Source organism: Podarcis tiliguerta, assembly GCF_965153285.1.
Source record: "Podarcis tiliguerta genome assembly, chromosome: 14".
Classification (NCBI taxonomy): domain Eukaryota; kingdom Metazoa; phylum Chordata; class Lepidosauria; order Squamata; family Lacertidae; genus Podarcis; species Podarcis tiliguerta.
In genome coordinates, this window is record NC_139547.1 from 35860215 (window position 1) to 35885317 (window position 25103).

At 44.8% G+C, this 25103-nt stretch overlaps 1 protein-coding gene across 2 annotated transcripts in view; it reads left to right on the plus strand.

Moving 5' to 3' along the window:
* Window positions 1-11897: 11897 nt before the first annotated feature.
* The window catches only part of CLUAP1 (clusterin associated protein 1), a 54685-nt gene continuing 41479 nt past the window's right edge, over window positions 11898-25103 (plus strand). The window contains exons 1-4 of one of the 2 annotated variants that reach the window (XM_083412467.1): window positions 11898-12114; window positions 16068-16179; window positions 17287-17371; window positions 22102-22281. In XM_083412467.1, coding sequence (XP_083268593.1) covers window positions 12093-12114; window positions 16068-16179; window positions 17287-17371; window positions 22102-22281 — 399 coding nt within the window. In that variant the 5' untranslated portion in view covers window positions 11898-12092. The remainder of the gene's footprint in view (window positions 12115-16067; window positions 16180-17286; window positions 17372-22101; window positions 22282-25103) is intronic. The other variant, XM_083412466.1, reaches the window with a different exon arrangement.

The window sequence follows — 25103 nt, forward strand, 5'->3', positions numbered from 1 at the left end:
ATTAACGTTACTTTGTCAAGTCTGGGTATTGCCTCATGATAATCCACCTTGAAATCTCATAGGAAACCCATACCAATGTTTAAGCAGACCTCATTCTCATGACTATTTGCAACATTTATATCCTATAAATGAGTCCCGAGGGAACTCAGGGCATCCAACATGGCTGCCCCCCCACGCCATCCTCCATTTTATCTTCACAATAACCCTGTGAGGTTGTTTCAGTTGCGAGTATGTGACTAGTTCAAGGATACCTTATGAGCTTTGTGGCTGACTGAGTATTTGAACCTGGGTCTCCCTGGCCATAGTCCAGCCCTCTGACCATTACACCTCACTGCCTCACTCCTGAGTCTTGGGTCGATGAAGAAGACATCCTTTAAAAGTGTCCTTCTTCTACATTGTTGTTGTTGTTGTTTAGTCGTTCAGTCGTGTCCGACTCTTTGTGACCCCATGGACCAGAGCATGCCAGGCACTCCTGTCTTCCACTGCCACCCGCAGTTTGGTCAGATTCATGTTTGTAGCTTCGAGAACACTGTCTAACCATCTCGTCCTCTGTCGTCCCCTTCTCCTTGTGCCCTCCATCTTTCCCAACATCAGGGTCTTTTCCAGTGAGTCTTCTCTTCTCATGAGGTGGCCAAAGTATTGGAGCCTCAGCTTCACGATCTGTCCTTCCAGTGAGCACTCAGGGCTGATTTCCTTAAGAATGGATGCATTTGATCTTCTTGCAGTCCATGGGACTCTCAAGAGTCTCCTCCAGCACCATAATTCAAAAGCGTCAATTCTTCGGCGATCAGCCTTCTTTATGGTCCAGCTCTCACTTCCATACATCACTACTGGGAAAACCATAGCTTTTACTATACGGGTCTTTGTTGGCAAGGTGATGTCTCTACTTTTTAAAATGCTGTCTAGGTTTGCCATTGCTTTCTCTTCTACATTAGCTGGTCCTTTAAAGGGTTTTTCTTCCCTTGTTCAAATTTCCATCTGCTTTGCATCGCCCTTCAGGGCTCAAAACTTCTCCCCAGCTGATGCTTTACCTGCCCTTTATCTCATACCATTTTCGTGTACAGGATTAGCACCCCCACCCCAAGAATAATCAAATGTGTAACTGAACTCGGAGCTTTAAAAGTTTATCACAACCTCAATCATGATGTGTAAGTTAATGCTCCAATGCATGTGATAATGCTGCATCCTTCATGTGCATTGAGCAGAAAATGACATCTCCAAGGAGGCGATCCCAAGCTCTTCTGGATGCTTTGAACATTTTATTTCCGCTGCTTGCAAAGTTTCCTTCAGGTGTTGTGATTGAAGCTGGGCTCCCAGCCCTCCCTGCTCTCATTTATTCAGAACACCTTTCACAAGATGCCAAAATGAATGCTGGTGGCAGGTGGTGCAGGGAAATCAGGTGGTGGAAGCAAATCAGGAGAAAATCAAAGCCGAAACATTTCAAAGATTCAAAAAGCTCACATGGAGAATTGCCAAAATAACGAACATAGGAGCCTGTGAATTCTAGAGCAATAGTGGGGCACACGTAAAACTATTTAGGCAAATGGACAACGGAGAACTGTGGCTGGATTGCTTTACATTTTGGTAAGTAGCAGCTGGGGGTGCTACCTAGAATGGGACGCTGCTGCTTTAGGAGGGGAGCTTAACTCTTTCCATCCTGTGCTGCTTTCCTGATCACGGTCTTCCTCCATCACTGAAAGCTTGAAGTTAACACTTGTAGAGGAGGCTGAGGCGCAGGGCAAAAACAATGGTCAGAGATAGGATTCAGCAGCCCCTTTGTGCGCATAGCATTGCTACTTGAAGTCACCTATCCCTCGCTTTTTACACATTTGATGGCAGCCGGGAGTTTGGGAGTGGGAGCAGGGATTTGGTTCAGCTCACATTTACAGGTGAACCTACCAAATTTCACTTTCTGAAACAATATGTGAACCCAAACACAACCATCCTCTGAATTCTGCATTTCTCTGAATTTTGCAATGCAGTTCTTCAGTAATGTAATGTGTACAAAAATGCATATACAGTGGTACCTCAGGTTACATCGCTTCAGGTTACAGACCCCGCTAACCCAGAAATAGTGCTTCAGGTTAAGAACTTTGCTTCAGGATGAGAACAGAAATTGTGCTCTGGCGGCGCGGCGGCAGCAGGAGGCCCCATTAGCTAAAGTGGTGCTTCAGGTTAAGAACGGACCTCCGGAACGAATTAAGTACTTAACCCAAGGTACCACTGTACTAGGATAATGTGTGCATAAAATGCATATATTAGTGAAAATAACATACAAGAATGCATTAAATTTGGGGGAAGTACTTGCATATATTAGGAGAAATGTACGCTGGTTTTTGGTTTTTAAATTGCACATTGCTATGGAAGTGTGGAGAACTAAACTTTAGATTGGAAAAGTAAGAAACTGAAATGGACAAATTTTTCCATCCCTCGTGGCAACCTGCATTTCAAGATCCTGGCCTGGCAACTTGATGTATTGTTCATCTCAAAAGTTAGCCAGGCAGTTGGGAAACTCAATTGTTCTTGTTCTTGACAAGATGGCTGACAAGACCATTGAGTGCAGAAAAGTTGACACTGCAATCCATGTAGCCACAGGCGCTTCTGAAAGAAAAGTGGAAAAAGCCCAGAAATGTCTGAGAAGCTCAGCAGACACAGAAGGGGGAAAAATCCTATATATTGGGTTCACTTAAGCTCTCCTGCATAATGCAAAGTGTGTGTGTGTGTGTGTGTGTGTGTGTAAGTACTGAAACCCTATAAAAGTAGATACAGGGCCATTTTGGATGAAAATGCTGCATTAGGAAGTAGGGGCAAAAAAGTGAGATCTGGTCCCTAGTCCCCTCTGTGTAGGTATCATTGTACTTGCCATGTCACCTTAATAAGACTGAATAAGGTTAGGAGTCCACAGAGCAGTGAACAGAAATGTAGATTCGCATTATGAAAAAATGGGAAATAAACTGAGCCGTTTCAGAATTAAGGAATTCATTTGTTAGGGACAACCTGGAAACATGCATTGGGCATAATAAAAACAGTAGCTTGGTTTACCCATGTTGAACCATGATTTAAACAAACCTTAGTTAAGAAAACACGGTATAGCTTTATGGGGGAAACCAAACTGGCGCCTTAACTATGATTTGCTAGTGAAAATCACAGCCATGGCTTATTGTTGGCTTACTGATCTTTACCTATAATACCCCTTACATGTGAACCCAGACATTTTGGACTCTTGCCTGGTCAGAGTCAGTAATGCTTCTGAACAACAGGTGCTGGAAACTATAGAAGGGTGGAACTACGTGGGGGGAAATAAGTCTCCATTGATTCTAGAATAAAATGCTGTAGCTGAGCTGAGCTGATGCATCCCATGCTCCTGTAGTTTTTATGGCCAATTTGATTGAGCATAACAGCTCCAATACTTTGGCCACCTCATGAGAAGAGAAGACTCCCTGGAAAATACCCTGATGTTGGGAAAGATTGAGGGCACAAGGAGAAGGGAACGACAGAGGACGAGATGGTTGGACAGTGTTCTCGAAGCTACGAACATGAGTTTGACCAAACTGCGGGAGGCAGTGGAAGACAGGAGGGCCTGGCTTGCTCTGGTCCATGGGGTCATGAAGAGTCGGACACGACTAAACGACTAAACAACAACAGCAATAGGCTCTTATTCAGCAACCTAAATACCATGATCTTCAGAATGCAGCTAACAAGGGGATGAGTAATTGTATGTGAGCTTCCCTGCATGCAGATAATTCCAAGGCCAGGTTGTTTGGATTGTAATTTCCCTAAATGAAGACAAAAGGTTAGGGCTTCCATTATATGCAAAGCTATTCATCAATGTTTCATGTTCAGTAAGTTATCCTAAACAGAAGAGGCCCTCATTCAACAAGCTTCACATCCGCAGAAAAAGCAGCCCTCCCTACGCCTCTTTGACAGCTCAAGTGGAAATTTTCAGCTGAGGATAAACTCTTCAAAAAAGAAGACACCGTGGAGATTTGAATGCTCTTGAAAATCTTAATCCATTCTAACACCAAGAAGTCTTAACAATGAGCTATAGGCTGGGAACGCATGGGGGATGTGGGACAAGAAGGTAACCTTTGCTGCTCTTGGAAGTCAGAGCAATGTGATAGACTTCCATAATGAACTGACGTTTCTCCAGCTTCTGAACTCTGAGCAAGGAAGAGGGCAGAGCCCCTCACAACCGGCTTGAACAGGGAAGAACAACACAACTGTTGTTTCCACCATTGCAGGAAGATTAACAAAACAGGGTTCACTGGGGAGAAAATGAATCACAGATTTGAAAAGTCCTTATAGATATGGATGTTTAAAAAAACATCCCCATTTTCCATTCCACCCTGTCACATGCAGCCGTGTTTTGATTCCACTGCAGTTTGTCTTCTGTCAGTGTGGCGTAGTGGTTAGAGTGTCAGACTAGCACCTGAGAGAGACCAGGGTTCAAATCCCTACTTGGCCATGAAGCTCACTAGGTGACCTTGGGCTGGTGGTCACTTTCTCTCAGCCTACTTCACAGGGTGGTTGTGCAGGTAAAATGAAGAGAACTACATATGCCACGTCCCATACATATGGGACCCGGGTGGCGCTGTGGGTAAAAGCCTCAGCGCCTAGGGCTTGCCGATCGAAAGGTCGGCAGTTCGAATCCCCGCGGCGGGGTGCGCTCCCGTTGTTCGGTCCCAGCGCCTGCCAACCTAGCAGTTCAAAAGCATTCCTGGGTGCAAGTAGATAAATAGGGACCGCTTACTAGCGGGAAGGTAAACGCCGTTTCTGTGTACGGCTCTGGCTTGCCAGAGCAGCGATGTCACGCTGGCCACGTGACCCGGAAGTGTCTTCGGACAGCACTGGCCCCCGGCCTCTTGAGTGAGATGGGCGCACAACCCTAGAGTCTGTCAAGACTGGCCCGTACGGGCAGGCGTACCTTTACCTTTACCTTTTACGTATGCCATTTTGAGCTCCACAGAGGAAAAAGGTAGGATACAAATGCAATGAATGAGTGTTGTTTGCTGTAGTGAACTTACGTACCTTACATAATTTATGTAATTGATTACATAACTTACATTGCCATTGTGTTATTCTGTTGCCTTCATTTCACTACAAAGAAAACTGTGCAAATGGGGGTGTTGACTTAATCAGTTGTGGACTGAAAGTAACAACAACAACAACAACAACAACAACAGTAAATATGGATTGAATTCTCTGGATTGATTTCCACTGTGGACATAAACACCGGCAATTTCTGCTGCTGTTTCTGTTGGTGGGCTGGATCCTGGGTTCAGCCAATCCTGACTGGCCACTTTGACAAGTAGGTTAAACACCTCACCTTCCCCACCACTGCTTCGCTGCTGAAAAATGCCACCTTCCCATGTTGATATTATTTGGCAACCACAAGCTTCGGAACTTGTGTTTGCTGACGAAACATGTGCTTTTCACCCTTGGACCAGTATCCTGTTTCCAGTCATGCCCAGTCAGATTCTTCTGGGAAACCCACAAGCCTTCCACTGTTGTCTGCCTAGTATTTGATATTCAGAGATGCACTGTCTGTGGGCAGGGAGATTCTGTGTTCTCTAGGCTTAGCTGCTTCCACGTAAAGCTCTGCAAATTCCTGGCTATTCTATATGCTAATAGCAAACTCGTTCTATGAGCGTGGTACTTTATTTAGCAATGCATGCATGCATATTAGCAAGGTGATATTAGCAAGGTTGAGAGGAACCACGAGGTTTATAAAGTGCAAAAGGTCATTGTTGCGGGTGAATGAAGGGGAGGGGATACTCTGGAAACACTGCAATGAGAATGGAACATGCTGAAAGAATGTTGGAGGGGGTAACCAAGGAGGGACGTAGAATGGAATGGAGTAACCTGGAGAAGGTCGTGGCTGGCTGGCCAGAATCCAAAACAGGAGCACTCCATCCTGCTTGTCTTTCCTCTTACACAACCAACCCGCTTCCCCAAAATATCTGACCATTTTGTGATAAGGAAAGTGGACAGGGGAAATGCACTGGAAAGTATGACATAGCACTCGCTTTGATGCCACATCATCTACTCTCCCTGTAAACAAATCGGGATGAATGCTCATTAAGCGGCCAACATCATCTAACATCCCCCAAAATACATCAGGACGGTGGGTTGTCTGGAAGCACCCCATGGTAGAATTAAACATATAGTAAAAGGGAACACTTGACCTATGCAACACATTCCTTGCACCACCCAGGCTGCATATACACCATATATTTAAAACACATTCAAAGCATACTCAAAACACTTTTAGAAATTGGGTGTTCAGGGCACATCGATGGACCAGGGCTGCATACAAGCCATACATTTAAAGCACATTTAAAGTTTATTCCACCACCACATTTCAAGAATACTGGGAACTGCAGTTTGTTAAGGCTGTTGGGAACTGTAGCTCTGAGTTCCCTGGCCTACAGTTCCCTGGATTCGGGGAGGAGGGAGGGCTTTAATTGTGCACACAGCCCTAGTAGTCCATTGGTCTGCCTGGAACTGGAACATTTATTTCTTAAAAGCACTTTGAGAGGGAACTTCAGCCACAAAAGTCTCCCAGAGAGGCTCACAACAATCAATAATAAACTCCTTGCCCTCAGGCTTCCAATCTAAAAGGCACAGCACAAAAGTGACTGGGAGGGGGCTGGAAGGAAGAAAAGCAAACTCAAGCACTTGCTCCTGCTATAAAGTTATTGTAATGTTGTTTCACACAGGGAAAGGGGAAGAAAGATCCCTGCTGCTGCTCATTCTTTGGGCAAGGGCTGTAAGTCAGAACTAGTCTCCTCACACTCTTTGCCATGATGCTTTCCCTTTGTTGTTGTTGTTTAGTCGTTCAGTCGTGTCCGACTCTTCGTGACCCCATGGACCAGAGCACACCAGGCACTCCTGTCTTCCACTGCCACCCGCAGTTTGGTCAGGTTCATGTTTGTAGCTTCGAGAACACTGTCTAACCATCTCATCCTCTGTAGTCCCCTTCTCCTTGTGCCCTCCATCTTTCCCAACATCAGGGTCTTTTCCAGGGAGTCTTCTCTTCTCATGAGATGGCCAAAGTATTGGAGCCTCAGCTTCACGATCTGTCCTTCCAGTGAGCACTCAGGGCTGATTTCCTTAAGAATGGATGCATTTGATCTTCTTGCAGTCCATGGGACTCTCAAGAGTCTCCTCCAGCACCATAATTCAAAAGCGTCAATTCTTCGGTGATCAGCCTTCTTTATGGTCCAGCTCTCACTTCCATACATCACTACTGGGAAAACCATGAAGCACAGAATTAGTAGATTTGGAAGGGATCCCAAAGGCCATCCAATCCAACCCCTGCAATGCAGGAATGATGATGATGATGATGATGACCAGATGCAGGAGTGGGAACCATTTGTCAGTCCGAGGGCCGTGTTCCATTTATAGCAGCTTTCTGGGGACCACATGCCACTGGTGGGTGGAGCTAGGGGCAAAAGTGGGTGGAGAAAAGGGTGTGTATTTTACATTTGCACAGTAAAGGTAAAAGGTAAAGGACCCCTGGATGGTTAAGTCCAGTCAAAGGCGACTATGGGGTTGTGGCTCTCATCTCGCTTTTCAGGTTGAGGGAGCCGGCATTTGTCCACAGACAGCTTTATGGGTCACGTGGCCAGCATGACTAAACCACTTTTGGTGCATGAAGGACCATGACGGAAGCCAGAGCACACGAAAACGCCGTTTACCTTTCTGCCACAGCGGTACCTATTTATCTACTTGCACTGGTGTGCTTTCAAACTGCTAGGTTGGCAGGAGCTGGGATGGATTTGAACCGCCGATCTTCCGGTCAGCAAGCCCAAGAGGCTCATTGGTTTAGACCACAGCGCCACCCACATCCCTATTTGTACGGTAGGCTGGCTTCTACACACACACACACACACACAAACACAAACACACACCTGTGTTCTCCATCCAGACAAGCAAGAGGCATCACCAGAGTTTAAAGATACACTCCAGCCTTGCAAAACCCCTCAATTAGGCTGCAAAGCAGGGTTGGTGAGGGGTGTGGCTTGGGAGGTTGTGTGACCTGGGGAGGGAGCCAAGGGCCAGACAGGGAGCCCTGGAGGGCCATGAGACTACCCATTTGTGGCCAAATATAAAGGAAGGCAGGACTCCTGTGTCTCTAACTGTTGTGTAGAATTTTAGCTGGTTTTCTTTGCACCTTGTATGAAAAGCTGCGTATGCTGAAATTCTTTCACCTACATATTTATTAATTTTAAGAGTACACTACCTTCACATCAGATCACCCCACCTAACAAATCTCTCTGCCAAGCAAAAGAATTCAGGGAAAGAGATTCCAGGGAAGGAGATTGATTTGTTGTATTCCAGGGGCACAAGACCCTGTCCAGGCAGCTCCTAGAAGTCCTCCCCTTCTCCCTCCAAGGAACCACGCACGTAAATTGCCTATACTGTTCCTCCGGCCTCAGTTCCTTTGGGGTCCATCTGGCAATCTAAATAAGGTCAAGATGTCACATAGAGGAGGGAGAGAGGTTGTTTTCTGCTGCTCCAGAGAAGCGGACACGGAGCAATGGATCCAAACTACAAGAAAGAAGATTCCACCTAAACCTTAGGAAGAACTTCCTGACAGTAAGAGCTGTTCGACAGTGGAATTTGCTGCCAAGGAGTGTGGTGGAGTCTCCTTCTTTGGAGGTCTTTAAGCAGAGGCTTGACAACCATATGTCAGGAGTGCTCTGGTGGTGTTTCCTGCTTGGCAGGGGGTTGGACTCGATGGCCCTTGTGGTCTATTCCAACACTATGATTCTATGATTCTAAGAAATGGTGAAGGGTTGCATATTGCCCCCATTCCCCAGTTGTTCATTTGTGCCCTCCAGGCTCTTCACTTTATATAGACAGGACTTGGCACAAATCAGCAGAGAGCCAGGATGGGGAGAGGGTTCCCCTCTGGGCTCTATCCACACCACTGCCCAGAGAGGAGGAGGAGAGACAAGTGAAGGCCGCAAAGCAAGTGGACAGACAGGAGGAACTGTGGGGCAGGTGCCGGATGATGCAAACCTCTGATGACCAAAATGGCTCCTCAGTTCGACTCATAACCGAAAAACCAGCCACTGATTGTCCCTCTAATGCCAGAATTTTGCAAGGCTTCCATGATGGAATTGCAGACAGGTTTAAGGTTGACAGCCAAAGCGCTCTGGAGGAAGACTTGGCAAACCAGTGCCTTCATTATATCTATTAGAGCTGCTGCTGACATGAGGAGGGAAATGTTTCATTTATGAGCAGAGGCTGTGGCGGCGCCTCACAACGAGCTCTTCTCTCCTTTAGTGTCACCAGGCAGGTGTTGATCATTATTTTGGTCCTGGCGGGGTGGGTGCATGGGTTTGAGGCCAGGATGAAAAAGGATCCCATCTCTTCTTTCTTCTGCAAAGAGGGTTTGGGGGGAAACGGAAATTGGACAATTGCATAATGTTAGTATAATTAAATAAATTAGTATAATTATATTAATTATAATAATAGCCCTCCCGCTTTCTCTGAGTAGTGATTTGTCCCTGAAGTGCCACATTTACAAAGGTTTGTCTTCCATGGGAAGAATGGTCACCGGAGGTCTATTGGTGTTTTATAAGATTTGCATTCATTTCCATTCACAGCCCCCTCACAGGCCAATATTCAGTGTTAAGCACCCAGGCTAAGAGGTGGACCTAATAGCAAAAAATAAAATAAGAAAAATCTGAGGGGTTACGGAAGCTTTTGTACTCATACCTACTGTGATCCCATCCCATACATATCATCTCATAAGTCATGGGGTGGGGGTTTCTATAGTATTTTTATTCTGAAATTGCATTTTCCGCATTTGTGAAATTGCTCGCTGGGTCTTTTCTGCTCCTGTTTCTGTTTAACACAATACAGTGGTAACTCAGGTTACATACGCTTCAGGTTACATACGCTTCAGGTTACAGACTCCGCTAATCCGAAATAGTACTTCAGGTTAAGAACTTCGCTTCAGGATGAGAACAGAACTCAGGCTCCGGCGGCACGGCAGCAGCTGGAGGCCCCATTAGCTAAAGTGGTGCTTCAGGTTAAGAATAGTTTCAGGTTAAGTACGGACCTCTGGAACGAATTAAGTACTTAACCTGAGGTACCACTGTATATAGCCCTAAGAAAAGTCATACAAAGCTTTAACATCCCAATTAAGATAGCACCTTATCAATGTTTCAATTTCTTTTTATTCTAGTATACCAAAATGGCCACCAAGCATTTTATAAAGAATTCAGTAAGTAAAAGTTCAGTATGGAAGCCCAAGATAATAACTAGTTAGGCAACCCTCCTTTAAAATAAGAAGGTAGACTCCCTTGCTGCTGCCACACACACACACACACACACACACACACAGACTTCCATCCTTTAAAATATCCTGACTGAGCATATGTGGAGGAATTGTGTACATCAGAGCTTTCCAAACTTTTCATGTTGGTGACACACTTCTTAAACATGCTTCATTTCATGACACGGTAATTCAGTTTTACTAGCCAACCAGAGGTTAAACTAACCCCTTTCCAGCCCCAGGAGGAGTGGGGAGCGTTCACACGACACACCTACACACTGCAGCTGACACACTGTGTCGTGGCACACAGTTTGGAAAGCTCTGGTGTAACATGCTTCATTAGACAGCCAAAGTCCACTGCTCTCACATCAGATCCCTAGGGCAGTGCCAACCCACCCATGAGGCAGACTGAGGTAGCCGCCTTGGGCAGCAGAATCCCAAGAAGTGGTTCCATTGCAGGCCCCCTGCCTGCTCCTGCTTGCTGAACTGCAGCTTCCATCATCCCTGACCATTTGCCATGCTTTCTGGGGCTGATGGGAGTTGTAGGTCAGCAACATCTGGAAGGCCAAAGGTTCCCTACACCTGAGCTAGAACAAGTAGCATATTTTTCCACAGACCCTCTTTGAGTTCAACAAGTAGACCATGTTACCAAAGTAGGAAATAAATCATTGAAGAAATGCAGAAAGTATCCTTTCAGATACTTCTTCTTTCAGATTAGCAGCTTCCCTCCATCACTCCAACAAAAGAATCTTAGAAGAGGTTAGTCAAAGGCATCTGTTATGAAACTGTGATGATGTGAGCTGTCACTTTCATTAGATTACTGAAGATAAGGAGGAATGGTGTGCAGAGAAGCAGGGGACTAGGAACATAATTTCCGGTGCTTGAGTACATAAATGCTTCTGACGCTGAAACTATACAGCAGTGCAAACACACACTAGTTCCTTTGCAAAGATTACCATTAAGGCTACTCTGGCACAAAACGAATGTGATTCATTCTATGTTGCATGTAGGTGTCAATGTGTACCTTGATAGGGAATGTGTCAGCAGCTGGGGCTCAGAATAAGGCTCCCATGCATTTAAAGTAGTATCATACCACTTTATAGCTTCGTAGCCGCTGTCAAACAATGCTGGGAATTGTAATTTGTTATGGGTTCCTTCACATGGCTACAATTCCCAGAGTTCTGTAGGAAGAGGGATTGACTGGTAAAGTTTTTATAATTTTTTTTTGAAAGGCAGCCTAGGAATATTGCACATAAAGTAAATATTGCAAATCTGGTAGAGATTAAAAATAAATAAATAAATAAATGCAGATAAAACGTACGCCATGGCCATAGCCAGGATTTTGTTACGGGGGCAGGCCTTTTGTTAGTGAGGGCAGAACCTCAGTTTGCTATGTGTATTTATTGATTTAGGGTTGGGCAGCTGCCCCCCCGCCCCCCCCCCCGCCTACACCCATGAGGTATGCAAATAAAAAACTCTGCTTGTATGGCTGTCTCCGACGTCCAGCTAAGCCACGCCCTCGCTTGTCACAGGGCCTCAGAAACAGCTGTGATTCCAGGCTAGACCCGCCCATTTCCGCGTCTGAGCCTCGCATTCGATCCATCGCCCCTTTCTTTCAAAGGCGTTTCTTCGTCTTCCTGCGCGGTTTGAGCCCGGCGGCGCGCCGTAGCCTTGTTGTCATAGCGACCAAAGCGCCGCGGCCTGCTCTCGAAAAGCTGCGCGGGGAAGCCTCGGCGAGTGTAGCATTAGCCGAGTGAGTCAAAACAGCAGAGGATATTTCGCAGAGTTTCCTGGAGCCACCATGTCCTTTCGCGACCTCCGGAGTGAGTCGAGTTGCCTTTATTTCGTCTAGATTCCACATTTCCTAAGGAGCTCAGGGCAGCCTACACGCCCCCATCCCGCGCTCTCGTTTTATCATTGCAACAGCCCTGTGAGGAAGGCTAGTTAGGCAGAGAGACTCTTGACTAGCCAGGGTCACCCAGTGAGCTTCATAGCTGAAGGGGGATTTGAATCTGGGTTTCCTGACCGTAGTCCAGCACGCACTTGCTCACGTTGGCTCCCAAAGTTGATCAGGCCTCAGGCACCGAACCTGTTGTTGACCATGTCTGTAATCCTATGAGGTAAAGGTACCCCTGACCGTTAGGTCCAGTCGCGGCCGACTCTGGGGTTGCGGCGCTCATCTCGCTTTACTGGCCGAGAAAGCCGGCCTTTGTCCGCAGACGGCTTCTGGGTCATGTGGCCAGCATGACTAAGCCGCTTCTGGCGAACCAGAGTAGCGCACGGAAACGCCCTTTACCTTCCCGCCGGAGCGGTACCTATTTATCTACTTGCACTTGACGTGCTTTCAAACTGCTAGGTGGGCAGGACCTAGGACTGAACAACGGGAACTCACCCTGTCACAGGGATTTGAACTTCCGACCTTCTGATAGGCAAGCCCTAGGCTCTGTGGTTTAGACCACAGCGCCACCCGCGTCCCTTGTAATCCTCTTAAATCTGCATAACTTTACACGTGACCCACCCCACTCCGAATTCAAAGCTTATGTTTGTGTCTATAGAATGCATGCTAAAAATCACATCTTGTGCAGAAGGCTTGCAGAAATATGGCTCTTTTGGGATCTTAAGTTACATGGGATGCCAACATACCCCAGGTATTGTGGTAGTTCAGGAGGAGCTGTATTAAATCCCATTGGATCACACTTTTACCAGACCCTTCAAAACTCGCCTTTGCCATGAAGCCTATTGCTTAACCCATTGGTTTTCAACCAGTGTGCCGTGGCACTCTGGGTGCCTTGAAGGATGGTCAGGGGTGCTGCCTCTGATGCCTTCTCATGTTTCTGCCACCCAAAGGCTTGCACGGCTGGCTGATGCAGCAGCCCTGGCTACAAGTTCTGCAGGCGAATGGTGCCTCTGGGGCTGGCCAGGGGGTGCTGGTTGCCAGGAACTGAGGCAGCCTCGGAGTCAGCATGCCAGTGGGTGAGGGAGCCCAGCCAGCCAGTCTGGACAAACAAGGGGGAGGCCGGGCAGGCACTATGCTGGCTTTTCTTGTGCTTGCTGTGTGCAATCCCTGCCTGGGAGCTGAGTGCCCGGCACCAAAAGGGAGCCTTTCTGCCATGCAGGCCTGGCGGTGCCCACTGCTGCCATTGCTGCCCCCAACAGTAAGTGCTGGCCTCACATTCACCAGACTCCATTGGGGGCATCATCTTCCAAGGCATCTGTGGGGCAGTGTGAGGAGGCACCTCTCTTTGGGGTGGGAGGGTGGCAGCGCGGAAACCAGGGGCGGAAACCAGGGGCAGCAGCTGCCCTGAGGACTCCCAGGATGAGGGGAAAGGAGAGGAGGCTGAGGGAACACTCCACAAGGGATGGTGTTTGAAAAAGAGCGAGAGGCTGCCAGCTCTGCAAGCAAGGGGTGACATAACTGGCCTCCTGAGCCCCACAGGGGTGCTGCAGAAAGAATGTAGTTGGTCAAAGGAGCCGTGGATTCAAAAAGGTTGGAATCCTCTGGCTTAATTCACCAATACTCATCCTCAAATCTGTGCAAGCCTTAAAACATGTAATTGCATTTTCTACCCTTCCTTTCAAAACCTGGCCACAACTTACATTTAACGTTTCTGCCTGTCAAAGTTTAAATTGCAAAAGCTTTGTGTGCAGATCTCACATTGGCACAATAACCTCTGCAAAATGCCATATATATTGAGGGTGATGTGTAAATAATTGTTATTAATATATCAATAATGTGCATGGTGTCCTTGCCCCAAGGATGGTGTCCTTGCCCCAAGGAGCTTACAAATTTAAGCACAACAGTTGCAAAATATAGAGGGAAGGAAGATTGACAGGAGCAGGGAAGTAAACAGGAGAAGCATATGGGTTTACTTATATCTTGCCCTTCCTCCTTGAAGGGTGGCTGCTTGCAACGTAAAATCCAATAAGGCCATAACCAAAAACAATAGCTAAAATGATAGTTTTAAAATCTGCAGTATTTTAATCTTGGTTTCAGGTGCAGAGATCAAAGGCAGGGATTAAGAACCTGTGGCTATTCAGTTGTTCTTGGACCCCAGCCTCCATCACTCCCATCTGGCATGGCTGGTGGTCAGTGATGACGGCAGGTTTTAGTTTAGCAAAATATGGAGGACCCATAGGTTTCACACTTCTGATTTGAGGCTGCAAGGAAAGACTGCAGGTAAAAGGTAGGTTCTGAGGAGAGATTTTTAAGAAGAGAGGGAGGTGATATTTTGAAGATGGCAGATGGGCAGGAAAGTATTGTTTGAGTTATATGGGGAAAAGTGGGGCCTATGAAACGCACAAACCTCAGCTCTGGTTTACCTCCAATGTCATGTCCTTTCCTCTTAGTCTTCTAAAAACAGTAGGTTACTGATAACCAGTGTGGTGCTTTGCAGATATTTTGAACTACAACTCATCGACCAGCATTGTCAGTGCTGAGGGATTAAGGGAGCTGTAGTCCAGCATATCTGAAATGCTCAGCATTGGCTATCCCTGCATTTGATGAACAGCTGGCACACAAAAATTACAGGGGCTGGTCCCTTTGGTAGTTTGAGCTCTGAAGAGAGGCAGTTCCAGGCACCATCATCATAGGTACACATAATTATTTATGGCTCATGTCTTAAAAAGCACATCAGAAATTGTGCTGTAGTTCTATTTGGTGGTTTTTTTAAAAAAATTGATATCTATGCACAACTGAGAGGGACGCAGGTGACGCTTTGGGTTAAACCACAGAGCCTAGGACTTGCCAATCAGAAGGTTGACGGTTCGAATCCCCATGATGGGATGTGCTCCTGTTGTTCGGTCCCTGCTCCTGCCAACCTAGCAGTTCAAAAGCACATCAAAGTGCAAGTAGATACCGGTAAATAGGTCCCGCTCCGGCGGGAAGGTAAACGGTGTTTCGGTGTGCTGCTCTGGTTCGCCAGAAGCGGCTTAGTCATGCTGGCCACATGACCCGGAAGCTGTACGCCGGCTCCCTCGGCCAATAAAGCGAGATGAGCGCCGCAACCCTAGAGTCGGCCACGACTGGACCGAACGGTCAGGGGTCCCTTTACCTTTTATGCACAACTGAATTCAGTTTGTTCTTCTCAGACGTGTGACTGACTTGTTAACATCAGTTAGTTACTAATTTCCTGTCAAATTTCCCCAGTTGCCAAACAATAAACACTGTCCTTCTAGTTAATGAACTATGGAAAGCAACAGGTTGACAGCCAATTTGTTTTCATTTGCTGGCACTTCCTGCTCTGAAATGTGGTGCACAGATTCAGCAGCACCCTTGAAAACTCCTGTCCTTTGCCATTATGCATGTCCAGTGCCCATAAACTCAACTGGAATTAACCCTGTTTCTGAAATTGCTGCCCTGGCTTTGCCCACACTGGTAGTTCTCATAGGAAAACCATGAGAGAAGGTCAAGGAAGGGTTGACCATTTCAGGGTACAACTATTTGAGAAGAATAGTTCGTACTAGAAGAGCTTTAGTGCAGACTTCACAGACACTGGATCAACATTTAAATGCAGCACTGAAGCCATTTTCTTTATCACAGTCTGCTGTTTTTCTCTTCTTAGAAAGAAAGTTTTGTTGTTGCTGTTACCCACCATAGGCCTAGTATTAGGTCATAATCCATTAGTTGATGACTAGTGAATTATAGAATATATGTATGATTTACAAGATACCTTTCCCATGTATAATTGGAAAAACTGTTTTGCCCTTGAGATCGAGATGTAAGGACAGGAGATCATGATGCTGTATACATTAAAAAATTGCATATTTGTTTCTCAAGATTTTACTGAGATGATGAGGGCTCTAGGCTATCCCCGGCTCATCTCGATGGAGAACTTTCGCACTCCAAACTTCATGCTGGTTTCAGAGATACTCATTTGGCTGGTGAAAAGGTTGGTACTTTATCCTCATTTGAAAGCAAATATCAGATAAAATGTGATAATCACCAGAGGAATACTTGGATCTTTGGAAAAGAACAGGCTTATAGATGAACTTTAGATGCTGTTTTTTTCTACAAGATCTCCAGCCCACAAAAAATAGCATCGGTTCTGCTTTCTAGAACACCTTTGAAGCTTTCTTTCATACTTGAGCAACTTAAACCCTTGGCTCTTCCTCAGTTCAAAGTCATACATGTTACTGAGATTAAAATAGCTTCACACTGTTTTCTCAAATCAAACACAATGTAAGTTTATTGTTCTAGCCAAAGGCCATGACAAACCTACAGCAACAGTACCAATAGAACAATACAGATCATACATCCACCCTAGTGAGACACTACAGGTGAGCTACAGGAAAAGGGTGGTATACAAATTTAATAAATAATAATAATAATAATAATAATAATAATACATCAATAATTTGAGCCAAGATCTATGATGTAAGAGAGAGGTTACCAGAGACACTAACAAACTCATATGCAGCTTGATTTCGAATTAAGCCTCCAAATCACCACAACAATTTATAACGATTTCATCTAAATCCCTTTTCCTGATTTTTCTTTTTGCGGCTAGTACATAGAAGACCACTTCTGTGTTACAAAACTATTGTTGTCATGCAAAAGAAACATGACCATTTCTGCTAGGGTATACATGCTTGCTTTTGTGAATGAAGGTTTCAGAATGTCTTCCACCTGAGGTTGACCACAAATACAAAGTTTGTCTTTATGTGGGACCTTATTGTAGTGGTCCTCCAAGACTGCAAAAAACTGGCTCTACAAATACCTTCTTGCTGCTGGTTTTCTAGGGTCAAGCTAGGACTGTCTTGTTTCAGAGGGCATTTGTACTTCCCAGTGAGTGGTTGCACTGGCCTGGGATCTGTTTCTTGCTTCTTGATGTATTGGGGCTCTTACTCTTGCCTTTTGTTGACTGCCTGTGTTGATTTTTATGTATTCAGTATGTATTTTTCTTTTTAAAAGTTCTTTGTCAGTTTGAAACATTTGGGTAAAATAATATGTTCTATCAGCATACCTTTTAAACTGTTAGAGCTGTTTCATTTTGCAGGTATGAGCCTCAGACTGATATTCCTTCAGATGTTGATACTGAGCAGGATCGGGTCTTTTTCATTAAAGCAGTTGCTCAATTTATGGTGAGTCTACTTATTTTACTCTTTACCATGAAGTAAAGGGGAGAGACCAGCAGGTCTCCTCTTGCCTTGCCGAGTCTTGCTAGCATTTTATTGATTGACACATCCTTTCCACTGTGACTTTAATTCCAAATGAAAACAATGTAAAATAAGGTTCCTATAGGTTTAAAATAACTGCCCAGGAATACACTAAGGAGAATTGGTCTTGTGCTGCAAGTGGAGGCTAAATATAGATCCTGAGACTGAAAATATTAAAAACTTTCTTGACAGCGGATGATTCGGTCTTTATAAATATCCTTCTATTGGTGTAATGTGATGACTCACTCTAACATAGAACTATGGCTTTGGCTCTGTAATAGATGGGTTTGTGAAGCGTTGTCTGGTTGATAAGGTTGGACTTGTGCCATTGGCATTGGGGAAATGTAGCTGTGGTCCTGGAAGAAGAAAAAATAAGTTACTAGGTACAATGTTGAAAAGCAGGGCAACTATTTCTTCAACAGCATCCAAAATGGCTGCCAAAAGATCAGGCAGTCACACCATAGTCATGGTTTTGGTCCTTCATCTTGATTCAGAATGGTGGCCAGTGGCACATTGTCAACCAAAACTGCTGCCACCCCCTTCTTTCAGCCCCCCTTATGTCTCCCCCCCCCAACCTTATACTGTATACAATATTAAAGTCTAACATCGACTATAAATGATCTGAAAAAAGGACTTTATGATCTGAAAAGAGAGACAATGTATGTACTTTTGTAACCTAAGAAAATCTTCAATAAATACAAACACACACACTCCAAATAAAACTACTGCCCCACTACACGAACCCTCGTACCAAGTTTGAAATCAGCCAAAAATGAGGTGAAGGCACACTAAAGTAATATTTCGGACTGCCATCTTAATTCACAATGGTGTTTGGCACCCTCATGCTGAGCTTGGTGATGATCTTTCAAGAGACATCCAAATGCATAGAGAACCATATTCTAAAATATATAGTAGATGGTGATGGTGATGACACAGGTAGACTGTGAAGAGCTCCTAAAGGATTTCTCCAACTGAGTGAATAGGCAGCAAAATGGCAAATGAGGTTCAGTACAATTAAGTGTAAAGTTATGCACAAACCACCATAACTTCACATATATGGTGACATGTTCAGCCATCCTCTGAACTGATGATGACTAAACAGGAAAGAGATCTTGGGGCTCAACAATATTGTCAACTCTGTGAGTATCAACTGTGAAAAAGGCATATTCCATATTGGGGATTACTAGTAAAGGGACAGAAAATTTAAAAATCCCAGTATTGTACTGAACCCAGTTCCAGTCATTTCATCTCAAAAAAGGAAACTGTAGAGATACAGAGGTACAGAAAATGGCAGCAAAATGATCAGGTTAATGGAGCATTTTTCCTGCAAAGAAAGGTGTGAGGCATTTGGAGCTTTTTATGTTAGAAAAAGATGACTAAGGGCAACATGATAAAAAGTTGTCAAATTATCCACTTTCTCCATATCATGCATAGATAGACATTTCTCTCTCTTTTGTAACACTAGAACTGGGTCATCCAATGAAATTGGTTACCGTAGGGTCAGGACAGATCACAAAAAGTACATCCATACATCTAGCACAATTAAATTAATGGAATGATCTGCTGCAAGATGGGGTGATGGCCTCTGGCTGAGGTAACATTAAGAGAAGGATGTGCCTGTCACTGGCCATTAGCTAAATGAAACATTCCAATTAAGAGGCAGTTGATGGGCAGCAGGACCAGCAGAGCTCTGTTGCCTTAGATGTCCTGTTTGTGCACTTCTTGAACATTTCTCCCCGGCTACTTTCTTGGGCTCCATGATCACTGCAGATGGTAACAGCAGTCACAAAATTAAAAGACGTCTGCTTCTTGGGAGAAAGCAATGAGAAACCTAGACAGCATCTTAAAAAGCAGAGACATCACCAAGCAAGGTCAAGGCACTGATTTACTACTATTGAAAATAAATTTCCTTGGAAGTGAGTCTTACACACTGCTTCTGCTGTCCATATTGGATAGTTTTATTTTCCTGTTGTTCTGTGGAGCACATCCAGTAGAAATTAAAACGAACAAGAGTGGGTACCAGAATAAGATGAAGGTTATGAAATGTTGCTGGTGTAATTGAGTCAATCTTAAAGCGATAGACTAGGAAGAACTGTTGACCTTTGCAAATGTTTTGCTGGTAGCAGATGTGAATATTGCTCAAGTGTTTGATTTCTAAACTTATAGGACTGGCACTTTTATTGCTATTTTGAGAAATACAGAAAGTACATTATTTTTCTCATTACTAACTTTGGTCTCTGTTTCCATAACAATTATTGATTTTTCCTCTTCGTTTTTTAAATGGATCTGTAGCACTTCAGTTTTTAACAATACCTTCAGATTGCTTTCCATCAGCCTCCCAGTGAAACTGACATTGTAGGTGCTACCAATATAGAAATTATCCTTTCAAAACTTTGCACTCAATGCTGTCATGAAGCAACACTTCACAATCTTCTGGCTGAAAGAAATAGAAGGAAAAACACTTTGCTTGTTGTTGTTTTTAAACAATTGCCCATGATACTTTTTCTTGCCAATGCGTGCTGACCACTTCTTCCTTTTCTGGGCTGCTCAAAAATTGCTTAGGTCTTTTCAGTGTCTGTAAAGAATTGCCATTTTTAGTCTAGCAATTACATTTTCTCTATTCTTGCTGAGGTTGTTTCATGTAATCCTCACATCAGGCAATCACTTGATCTTTCCTCTTCTTCGGTTTCAGCATTTCTAAAGTAGCCATTCCTTGTTGTACCTCCCTGCTGAAGCTTTTATCACTGCCTGGGCTAAACTTCACCTGGGCTGTTGAAACCTCCTCCTTGCAGGTCTCCCCTCCTGCTGTGCACTTTCCCTGCTTTTTCTCCCTAGTGGTTTGTCCAAAGCAAATTGTGTTGTCTGCAGGCACTGATGTTTGCAGTGTGAAAATATTTCCATCTTGCTTAGCAGGGGGATATGTCACGTTTCTGCCAAGAGCCTCTCAAGGCAAACCTTTCTTCCACCACCCTGGCCCACACCATCCCCATCTATGATTTTAGTTCCTTGAGTATCTACTCATGTCATGGAGTGAACTATGAGTAGCTAAAAGACAAAGTCGCAGGAACCCAAGTAACAAAACAGAAGTGATTATTGAAACATATATACAAATATGTGTGTACACAATACAAAATGCAAGTCACCCAAGCTGTGACCACTTGTATATACAGCAACAAAGTTGTGGAAATAAAATAGATGAAGATAGACAAGATCTCAGGATTGTATCTCACTTCATACTTGTTCAGAAACAAATTGGAGAATTATCCATAGATGGCAGCCCCAATATCCTCGCCTCTATTTTCTTCCTTTCATTAATTTGCTATTCCTGTAAACTGTGATTCTGCTACACGCACCCAGGCATTTGAGTAACAACCCTCTTGGTTAGAGGGTTGTTACTCCAAGAAGTGTGATCCAAAAGTGAAGAGTTTTCAGTTTTTTGGCAAGGGGTAAATATATTGAAATGCAAACCTGTTACTTTATTATTACTTGTTTTTCTTTGCTTTCATTCTTTCGCTACTTATAAATATTTTCCATTTTGAAACCCCTCTGGCTTTTTTCCATGCTCTGAACTGCTACATACAGTTCCCTGCCAGCACCTTCCATTCTCCTGGTGATCCCCACTGTGGAACTCCCTCGCCTCCTCAACACCCTTCCTTTTAATTTCCAGATGGTAAATGTTTATGTGTGTTCACGGAGAAGTGTTGGATTGATTTCATGGCACATACCAGGGAGAGAAATCAAAACAGAGTAATTTAATAGATAAATGTTGAATTGCCTGTCCACAAGAATCATTGAAAGGGAAGAATTCATTAAGGTAAATGATCTCATTACGGCAATTCACAGTGGGGTTGGGAAGCCACTGACCTCTGTGTGGAAGGTGGGCACGGGTGGACAGCACTTAAGTGCCAATTAAGCAAAGGTCTGATCAGCTGCAGTTCCACCCCTGGCGAAGTAGATTAACAAAGTTTGCTGTGCTGAGTTTTCTCTTTGGGCTAATTAAGGAACCACTTGATGCCAAGGGCGTTTGCTGTATAAGGGTCATTTTTATCCTGACAGCATCAGGGAACGGCTTGAGCTGTCTTTTTGCAATGTGAATTACTGTGTTACAACTATTGCATGGGCAAAAGAGTCTTTTAAAAATGGAAACACTCGCTAAGATATATAAGTTGTGTTCTTGGAGAAGGTGTTTGAGATCTGCCTCTTCAGAGTCTGGCGATCCCAGAGCATGGCCAAAACCATGATGAAGCAGCTTTATGAAAGCCAAAGCAGATCCAGATCTGGATGGGAGACTGCTTGGGAACGCTATGTACCGTATTTTTCGCTCTATAAGACTCACTTTTTCCCTCCTAAAAAATAAGGGGAAATGTGTGTGCGTCTTATGGAGCGAATGCAGGCTGCGCAGCTATCCCAGAAGCCAGAACAGCAAGAGGGACTGCTGCTTTCACTGCGCAGTGATCCCTCTTGCTGTTCTGACTTCTGAGATTCAGAATATTTTTTTTCTTGTTTTCCTCCTCCAAAAACTAGGTGCGTCTTGTGGTCTGGTGCGTCTTATAGAGCGAAAAATACGGTATATCGTCTTAAGTTCAGTCATGGAAGAAAGGTGGGACAGAAAATACAGTAAAACAAATCGGCATTTATTTTTGGTTTTCTAATAGGCGACAAAAGCTCACATCAAGCTCAACACCAAGAAGCTCTACCAAGCAGATGGCTATGCAGTGAAGGAACTCTTAAAGATCACCTCTGTTCTTTACAATGCTATGAAGACCAAAGGAATGGAAGCCACTGCCGTGGGTGAAGAAGACACGAGCAAATTCAAATTTGACCTTGGCTCAAAAGTAAGGAACTTTGTGCTTCTTTCTCTTTCATTTTCTTTTCAAGATTTATTACATTTGTGCCCTGTTCTTCTTTTCAGGAACGCTAGAGTATTATTTTAGCCTCACAACTTCTCTGTCAACCAGATTAAGTTGAGACAAAGGGCCACCTAGCTAATTCACACTAGCTGTAGAAGCCCTGTGTTGTTGTTTTGAAGTAATGTGTACAATCTAGAGATGTGTTAACCACACATTCAACCCTAGTTGATTAAAACAGTTAGTGTGGGGAATTCTGGGGACTGGTCCCTGATTTGATGCAAAGTTTGATTTGATCAGCAGTGGTTTGGAGCTAGTCCTTATGGAGGTGGTCTGCTTGTCTCTGGCCCGTGCCACTGAAAGGGGATCATATAATGGGGTGTTCCTCCATACAGCATATAATATATTCCTGTATATAATAGACTAGCTTTCTTCCTGACATGCTATTTTTCCATATGCAATGATTTATTTATTTTTTAATAATGGTATGGAGGAGCAGTCATTCCTTTGAAGCTCCCCTTAGTCTGAAGTGGTATAGTCCAGATAAAGCTTTAGGCCTGGGATGTGATATTGAAGACAATTGCAGTATTTCTCACACTATTCACTATTTTTTAAAAGTTTTTTTCCTGTATTTGAGACTGGGAGCCAGTACTCATAAGAGAATCACAGATGAATATCCTTTGAGTATTGGCTCCAAGACCAATTCAGCAGTGGTTCTGGTGTTACGGAACTTTCTCTCCAGTGAGACCCACTGAGGTTTACAAGTGTATCTCAAACACCTACCGTATTTTTCGCCTTATAGGACTCACTTTTTCCCCTCCAAAAATGAAGGGGAAATGTGTGTGCGTCCTATGGGGCGAATGCAGGCTTTTGCTGAAGCCTGGAGAGCGAGAGGGGTCGGTGCGCACGGACCCCTCTTGCTTTACAGGCTTCAGAAAGCTATCTGCAAGCCTTGGGAGCCCGGCGGGAGTTCCCACCGGGCTCCCAAGGCTTGCGGACAGCAACCTGCAGCCCGAAACCCAGGGAGCGCAGCGGGGCACACCCAGGCTTCGAGCAGCTCTCCGCAAGCCTTGGGAGCCTGCCGCAACTTCCCGCCGGGCTCCCAAGGCTTGCGGACAGAAAGCTCCGCAAGCTCCGGGAGCAATGGCGAGGTTGCGCAACCTCGCCTTCGCTCCTGGACCCATTCTGGGGACTGGGGTTGGGGGAAGCTTCGGCTTCTCCCGCCCCCAGCCCCGCAAGCTCCAGGAGCGATGGCGAGGTTGAACGCAATCTCGCCGTCGCTCCCGGACCCGTTCTGGGGGCTGGGGTTAAGAGAAGCTCAGGCTTCCCCCACCACCAGCCCGGCAAGCTCCGGGAGCGATGGTGAGGTTGCGCAACCTCTCCTTCGCTCCCAGACCCCCAGCCCCGAGGCTAAAAACGAAGCCAGGACAGCTAGCGGGATCCATCCCGCTCGCTGTCATGGCTTCTTTGCTCTTTGGGGCTCGGGGGGGGATATTTTTTTTCTTTATTCCCCCCCCCAAAAAAGTGCACCCTATGGGCCAGTGCGTCCTATAGGGCGAAAAATACGGTACATTTCACGGTGTTGGTTGCAAATTCTTTTTTGCTAGGTTTTTTGTTGAGGTTACTGTACTATATATATTTATTTATATTTTCATTTTTATTAATTTTGTTACTATTGTATGTGTTAACTATGGCTTCTTTCGTCACTGCCATCCTCTTCAGAAAAGATTTGGCAAAAACGCAAAGTATACATATAAATAATAAGCTGACTGCTTTGTTCCCTACATTCTTAGCATCTATCATCCATGGGCTTATCTGGAGGATGTGACCTGAGGATTACGGCCCAAATTTACTGTGAGATTGCCCCAATTTCCAACCCATTAGTCTTCCATCTCCCAGGTTTTCAGAAAAAGTATCACTATCACCAAGAATATGTTCACATTCTGGCTTCCAGCTGTTTTTATACTTTTCTGCCCTCCCATTACTTTGTGTGTCTGGCCTTTCTTCCTGGCCTGTCAATGAGTCTGCACATTGCATACAAAAAAAAAAAAAAATGTTTTGTAAGAGTATTAGTAATTATGAATCTGTAAATGGGTCAAGCCAACTGTGATGGAGCAGGGAGGTTGCCCCCCCCCCTGTCTCTTCTCTTGCTTCGCCTTCTTCCACAGCTGTCGTTTCTCTCAGATGAATAAAAATCCAATGAAGCTGGATGCCAGAAGATTCAGGACAGATAAAAAGAAGTAATTTCTTCATACAGCACATAGTTGAACTATGGAATTTGCTCCCACAAGTGGTAGTGATAGCCACCTGTTTTGATTGCTTTAAGAGAGGACTAGACAGATTCATGTAGGATAAGGTTGTCAGTAGCTACTAACCAGGATGACTACGTTCTACCTCCACTGAAAGAAGGAGTATGATTTTGAATACCAGTTGCTGGAAACTGCAGGAGGGGAGAATGCTGTTGTGCTCAGGGCCTGCTTGCATCCTTCCCAGAAGAGGCATCTCGTGGACCACTGTGTGAACAGGATGCTGGACAAGATAGGCCACCATCCTGATGCTTTGGCTGTGCTGATCTTCATCCAAGGTGACAGACCTTGTGTGTTTTGTTGCCCCACAGCAGGAAGGCTAATTTCCTTTGATGTGAAAGCCTTGTGGATCTCCACCACCTCAGGCTGGCTCTCTACTCCTATAAAGGGCCAGGAGCCCCAAGGCAACAAAGAGACCAGAGTAGGTTGTGTGTACACCCCATCATGGCATATCTAGTCTTTGTAGGATAATTGGTAGTTGCCATTGGAGACCAGAAGAACTGC